Source organism: Coregonus clupeaformis, chromosome 2 (genome assembly GCF_020615455.1).
Source record: "Coregonus clupeaformis isolate EN_2021a chromosome 2, ASM2061545v1, whole genome shotgun sequence".
NCBI lineage: Eukaryota > Metazoa > Chordata > Actinopteri > Salmoniformes > Salmonidae > Coregonus > Coregonus clupeaformis.
In genome coordinates this window covers 1,857,332-1,864,526 of record NC_059193.1, presented here as the reverse complement: position 1 = coordinate 1,864,526, position 7,195 = coordinate 1,857,332, and the positions used below count along the sequence as shown (strand labels likewise).

Genomic DNA, 7,195 nt, shown 5'->3' with positions numbered 1-7,195 from the left:
GAGGAGTGACAGGTGAACAGCTGGCCAGACACTGGTGTGGGCATGCCAAAAGCACTACAGACCAGGCCTCCTCTCCTCTATAACCCACCATCCCTCCTCCTCTGTAACTACCCATCCTCACCCCACCTTCCCCCTGCGTGGGCTGTCATCCAGGATCCAGCCCCTGTGCCCCCATGCCCTGCCCTCCACCGCTAGCCTGCCTGGCAGAGAGCTGCTGACAGCGGGGGACGGTGACCGCGCAGAGCCCTGGAAGCTCTCGTGGCCTGGGTGTGATGGGCTGAGAGAGGCGGCTGGCTGACAGGTAGCACACTGTTAGGGAGCGTGGCTGGGCAGGAGAGGGCCGAGAGGGAAGGGAGAGGGGAGATGGAGACAGCGGCTGGTTCCCTGGTTGACAGGGATGCTACGGGGTGAGGTGTGAGGGAGGAAGAAAGGGGGGGGTTGAACAGGGTCCAGGCTCACTGACACCGCTGGCAGCTGGCCCCAGAGGGGAGGGGAAACCGGACAGGGGAGGACACGGCTGCATCGTGCTGACGATGAGGAATCACTTTGATAAAGGACACCAGCATCTGTCAGAGAGGGAGAGGGAAGGGTCCGGAGGCCCGCTGGTACAGCCATATGGTGGCTCTCACACTGGAGCTCATGTTGGTGTGTCTTTGAAAAGCTGAAGCTCAATTATGTCTGGGGTTTAAATATGAGACGGGGGGAAAGGTGAGGTGTGTGAGGCTGGCACAATGCAGCAGACCACCAATCTCACTGAAACAGTTGTCTGTCCAGAGAGGGTACACGTTAAGAATGGTATGCAATGAGGAAGTAGTCTAGATAAAAACTAGACGTTTGTGTGTGTGTGTAAATGCTTTTTTAAAGGATACAGTCCAGATTCAGTTTACTCAGAGACGAATAGGCTGACAAATGTGTCATCACTGACATCTGGTTATGGGAAAAGTTGACAAACATGAATAATTATTCAAGTGGACCAATCTTTAAATGCTTTTTGCAAGGAAGAAATATGAAAATAAACGACCAAATGTATGCATAGTATAATAAATTCTACTAGTACTGTATAATTGCTAAACAACAAGAAGAAGTCAAACCTGGTAAGTTCCTTGTCATTCAAGGGTAGGTAATACTTAGTAAGCATATGGAATAACACTATAAATGGTCTATGATGATTGGAGCCCATCTTCTGGGACTATAGGCTTACATAAACCCCAAGCCACAAATCAACCATTGTCTTATCCTGTCTGCTGAAGGTCCTACCTTGAGGTTCTTGGGCGGCTGGAATCCAAAAAGTCGGTGAGTTCATTGTGGGAGGCATCCAGGATGATGAGATATGGCATGTGGCTTATACACAGGATAAATCTACCAGTCAACAAACATTAGGAGAGTTGGGCGAGCAGAGTGGGAGAGATGGCAACAGACATATTCCGAAATTGAATTCCACATGACACAAAAACAAAACAAGGAAATAAATGCAACACAAATGGAAAGTAAACAGATTTGTTAGATAATCTTCTGCGATTAGTCTGATGGTAAACAGTTACTCTTTTAAAGTATATTATCAACCTGAAGTGTGTGTGTTGTGTGTGTGTGTTCTTACAGGTGCAGAGAGGAACTGATAGACATGCTCTAGTCCAGTGGCAGAGGTTGGATAAACAGCTGGATACTTCCTCTTCAGTCAACACACCATCGTTTTTCTGTATGAGTTGGAGTACACAATAGAAAAAGTAATGCATTGTTTTTATGCACCAAACTTCTGCTGTTATTATGAACCTCTGAGTAGCAAGAGAGAGAAGTTGCTTGCACCATCAAAGTAATTAACATAAACAGCGTTTGTTATTATCCAAAGACTCATGGCTCATCTGACTAACGCAGTCTCATGAAAACAAGCCAAACTAGCTAGTATCCTTATTCATTTAGCTATGTTACCCCTAGTTTCCTCCCTTACCTCCATTGTCTTCTCCTCCTCTTCCTCGGAGGTTGAAAACGTGTCTGCACACGGCTGATGAACCGCAGCAGGAAATGGTTGCGCATCAGTGGTCTCCTGTGTCATTGACTCATTTGGATAGCAAGTGGGTGACCCAGAGGAATACTGGGGCGTTGTTTGCTTACCGATATCTTGCAAAGTTGAAAATGTTGAAGTATAAGATTTTTTTTTAGAAAGAATACTTTTTCGCTATCTTTACTTACTAATTAGCCTAGGGTAGCTAGCTATTTTGGGAAGTTGGCTCAGCTGGAGCTAATAGCGTTCTCTCTGTTGCTTAGTAACGATGACGAAGTGTCAGTAGGTGAATTGAACTGTGGGATATGTCGTTTTTGATTCACTTCCCAGCAGTTCATAAATGCTTCCAAATCATGGTTCCCAGGTTCCACCGTCTGGAAAAAGTAATATATTCATGCTTTTGCATTTTTGTGTGCTGAGACAAATATAAGCCATTCCATCATCTAATAACTTTACACTAATCACCATGTTGAAACCTCAATCATGCTCACCAAAATGCAGAAAAAAGCTTGACATACTAGATTTCAAGTAGTGTGCTTTGTACATCAGACATCTTTCAACAGGTCTTGATCATTCTATAAAAAAGCTTTCTTCTGACATCCCATCTGATCTGGCAGGTGTGCTGAATTCCTGAGTGTATATTTTGGATCTGTCTATCTAAAATGACATCGGACACAGTCAATTTGTGTCTGTGAATTTTTTTTGAATTATATGGTGCAACAGCGCATAGACAGACCATGTTGTTTGGGTAGTGTTTCGTTCTGTATGGCATTCGTCAATTCCTCTTTGTCAATGGAAGAAACTAGTCCCTTGATTACGCAAGGTAGGAAACTGGAACTGTTCATTGTACAAAAACACACAAACTGTTCATATAGACAGGGAATTTTGATGTTTTATTTTTCCAGCAAGATCAGTGTACACATTGGCAAATCATCTTTCTTCAATTCAGTGTAAAATCATTAATATTCAAGGCGTTGGTCTGAAAGGGACTTTTAACAGACAATGGAGTAAGGATAAAATAAATCCTTAAATCACACCGGGACACATTAGCATTAACATTCTTATCAGATGTGAAAAATCTAATCAGACATGAAACTACTCTCATATTACATACTGTAGATGTGCAAAAGGACATGTCTTAGCAAACAAACAAATAAAGCAAAGCGTTTAAAAAAAGTGAAATATATGTGTAGATCTTTACAATGAGTTGGCCACATTATTACACATTTGGGTATAGGGATCAGATATGCCAGATACTTTAAATCCGGATGGAGTGTGCCCTTGTTCACAGAATTGGCAGAAAAAAACTCCTCAATTGTGTGTGGAGTATTGCAAACCCTAGAGACCTCCATAGTGTGTGTGTGTGTGTAATATAGTATGTATTTATTGTGTGCATTGTGTGTGAATGTGTACGTGTGTGTCTTGAGTGTGCTGAGTAAAACGAATGCTGTTCCTATGGCGCTAGGCAATCCCTCCGGCAACCACATGGCTCATATTGATCCCAGCCTACGTGTCATTATGATGGATCGTTCCGCTGGGTTCTGGGGAGCAGCACCGCCACAACTCTCCCCTGTTCTCTTTCCTCCCTCCCTCGCTCTTGTTAAGTACTTTTCCTCTGAGTTAATTAACTAAAAATACTGAGGGGAAGGAATGATTTGTAACTCCTTGCAAGTGTATTCACTTTAGAATAGTTTTAGCAGAAGTTTTAGCAGTTGTAGTGGTAGGAAGTGGAGTAGTGATTTGCAATTACATCCCTATTAAGTTCAACACCTTGAGCGTTGGACTATATACACATCCCCTATGCTACAGCTACAGCACAGTCTATGCATATTTTCAGGGCAGACGCAAATACTAGAATCAGAATCGGCTATAGCTACATTATATCCAATCTACATTATTCAAAAATGTAGAGAAAAATAGAGTGAACCACAGCTGAGGTGGGGAACCAATTCCTTTCTTTGTCCTTGGGGAAGAAGAATGGCCAAAAGCAGGAGGAGAGAAGTGATAATCTAGACAGTCTAATCTGGCATCTGGTATAAAAGACACAGTCAGCGGGCCCACGAGGGAGAGCTGGAGGTAGAGCTGTAATTGAGAGCAGCAGTTAGATGTAATAGGAAAATGAGATGAGAAAGGTCCCAAAGCCAGGCTATCAGAGAATTCCCCCATTCTCCACAGGTGAGACTAGGGCCGACCGCATATGGGATGATTGAAGGGAGTCGTTTTTACAAGTTGTAGAGTGTGTGTGTGTGTGTGTGTTTTTTTTTCTTGAGGAACTGGCTGCATTCTTGCCAGTGAATAAGCAGATGAATTACAACAACAGATGCATATTGGTAACAAAGTTTAAACCTTAAATCAGTAACTACTCAATTTACAGCCTACCAGCATTATCTCAACCCCTAAAACATATTACATGGCTTATTTATGGACCGCAATAGGGATCTAATAAGGACAAACCCAGTTTTACAAACCCAGTTCGACACCAGTCCCTGGGAAGGTGCTGACCAGTCCCTCAGATGGTTAGCTGACACTGTTTAGTCAGCTCTAAAATACTAGCTTTAATCAAAACCCTTTTTCTAGACAGGAGGTTGAGAAACACTGCTCCAGGACATCTGTACTAGGACAGTAATGCTTTACTCTAAACCCTTTTAACAGACAGGAGGTTGAGAAACACTGGACAGTAATGCAGAAAGACCATTGCCAACAACAGACCCCCAATGTCCCCCCTCTCAAACAGTAGTGATCTTCTTGTCCTTGATGGCCTGCTTAAAGGCTGCCTGCTCGCAGATGATCTCCTTGAGGCGCTGCAGCCGGACGTTCTGCGTGCTCAGGTCTCCCACGCCCGTCTGGCTCCTCTGCAGCAGGCTGAGGGCATGGATGTACTCCAGCTCTGTGTAGCGAACGCCCTGGTCCACCACCAGGTTGAGCAGCTCGTCTGCCGCGTTGTACAGCATCTCATAGTACTGCCTAGAAAGGGGAGAAGATGAGTTTAACACTATGATGTTGTTGATCTAGTACTACTGTATCATGCTGCCCCACACACATAACACTATGATGTTGTTGATCTAGTACTACTTTGTGTGTGTGTGTGTGTGTGTGTGTGAGAGCAGAGATGATAAATATACATTCACAAAGGAAGAGATCAGGTCTGAGCCACCGCCATACATATTGATGATGGTTTAATCCATATTTATATTGATGGTGGTTTAATCCATATTTATATTGATGGGGGTTTAATCCATATTTATATTGATGGTGGTTTAACCCATATTTATATTGATGGTGGTTTAATCCATATTTATATTGATGGTGGTTTAATCCATATTTATATTGATGCTGGTTTAATCCATATTTATATTGATGCTGGTTTAATCCATATTTATAGGGAAAACAGTAGCATCGGTAGGCTGTCCTACAAAGCAGACATATGAAACATACAGTGGGGAGAACAAGTATTTGATACACTGCCGATTTTGCAGGTTTTCCTACTTACAAAGCATATAGAGGTCTGTAATTTTTATCATAGGTACACTTCAACCGTGAGAGACGGAATCTAAAACAAAAATCCAGAACATCACATTGTATGATTTTAAGTAATTAATTTGCATTTTATTGCATGAAATAAGTATTTGATCACCTACCAACCAGTAAGAATTCCGGCTCTCACAGACCTGTTAGTTTTTCTTTAAGAAGCCCTCCTGTTCTCCACTCATTACCTGTATTAACTGCACCTGTTTGAACTCGTTACCTGTATAAAAGACACCTGTCCACACACTCAATCAAACAGACTACAACCTCTCCACAATGGCCAAGACCAGAGAGCTGTGTAAGGACATCAGGGATAAAATTGTAGACCTGCACAAGGCTGGGATGGGCTACAGGACAATAGGCAAGCAGCTTGGTGAGACGGCAACAACTGTTGGCGCAATTATTAGGAAATGGAAGAAGTTCAAGATGACGATCAATCATCCTCGGTCTGGGGCTCCATGCAAGATCTCACCTCATGGGGCATCAATGATCATGAGGAAGGTGAGGGATCAGCCCAGAACTACATGGCAGGACCTGGTCAATGAACTGAAGAGAGCTGGGACCACAGTCTCAAAGAAAACCATTAGTAACACACTACGCCGTCATGGATTAAAATCCTGCAGCGCACGCAAGGTCCCCCTGCTCAAGCCAGCGCATGTCCAGGCCCGTCTGACGTTTGCCAATGACCATCTGGATGATCCAGAGGAGGAATGGGAGAAGGTCATGTGGTCTGATGAGACAAAAATATAGCTTTTTGGTCTAAACTCCACTCGCCGTGTTTGGAGGAAGAAGAAGGATGAGTACAACCCCAAGAACACAATCCCAACAGTGAAGCATGGAGGTGGAAACATCATTCCTCGGGATGCTTTTCTGCAAAGGGGACAGGACGACTGCACCGTATAGCGGGGAGGATGGATGGGGCCATTTATCGCGAGATCTTGGCCAACAACCTCATTCCCTCAGTAAGAGCATTGAAGATGGGTCGTGGCTGGGTCTTCCAGCATGACAACGACCCGAAACACACAGCCAGGGCAACTAAGGAGTGGCTCCGTAAGAAGCATCTCAAGGTCCTGGAGTGGCCTAGCCAGTCTCCAGACCTGAACCCAATAGAAAATCTTTGGAGGGGAGCTGAAAGTCCGTATTGCCCAGCGACAGCCCCCGAAACCTGAAGGATCTGGAGAAGGTCTGTATGGAGGGTAGGCCAAAATCCCTGCTGCAGTGTGTGCAAACCTGGTCAAGACCTACAGGAAACGTATGATCTCTGTAATTGCAAACAAAGGTTTCTGTACCAAATATTAAGTTCTGCTTTTCTGATGTATCAAATACTTATGTCATGCAATAAAATGCAAATGAATTACTTAAAAATCATACAATGTGATTTTCTGGATTTTTGTTTTAGATTACGTCTCTCAAAGTTGAAGTGTACCTATGATAAAAATTACAGACCTCTACATGCTTTGTAAGTAGGAAAACCTGCAAAATCGGCAGTGTATCAAATACTTGTTCTCCCCAATGCACGCACGCAACGCACGCACGCACGCACGCACGCACGCACACGCACACGCACACGCACACGCACACGCACACGCACACGCACACACACACACACACACACACACACACACACACACACACACACACACACAGCTATGAAAGATATATTAATGCATT

The 7,195-nt window shown here is 43.9% G+C and overlaps 1 protein-coding gene and 1 long non-coding RNA gene across 2 annotated transcripts in view; both read right to left on the bottom strand.

Annotated features, from left to right (window-relative positions):
* Positions 1 to 116: 116 nt before the first annotated feature.
* On the bottom strand, positions 117 to 2,233 carry LOC121549987. The gene is made up of 5 exons (XR_005996890.1): positions 1,946 to 2,233; positions 1,598 to 1,694; positions 1,258 to 1,359; positions 870 to 927; positions 117 to 766 (listed from the first exon to the last, which is right to left on the bottom strand). It is a non-coding gene; the product is annotated as an uncharacterized LOC121549987 (long non-coding RNA).
* Positions 2,234 to 2,871: 638 nt separating this feature from the next.
* LOC121549993 (exocyst complex component 4) overlaps positions 2,872 to 7,195 on the bottom strand; it is a 171,041-nt gene continuing 166,717 nt past the window's right edge. The window contains exon 18 of the mRNA XM_041862039.2: positions 2,872 to 4,963. Coding sequence (XP_041717973.2) covers positions 4,726 to 4,963 — 238 coding nt within the window. The 3' untranslated portion in view covers positions 2,872 to 4,725. The remainder of the gene's footprint in view (positions 4,964 to 7,195) is intronic.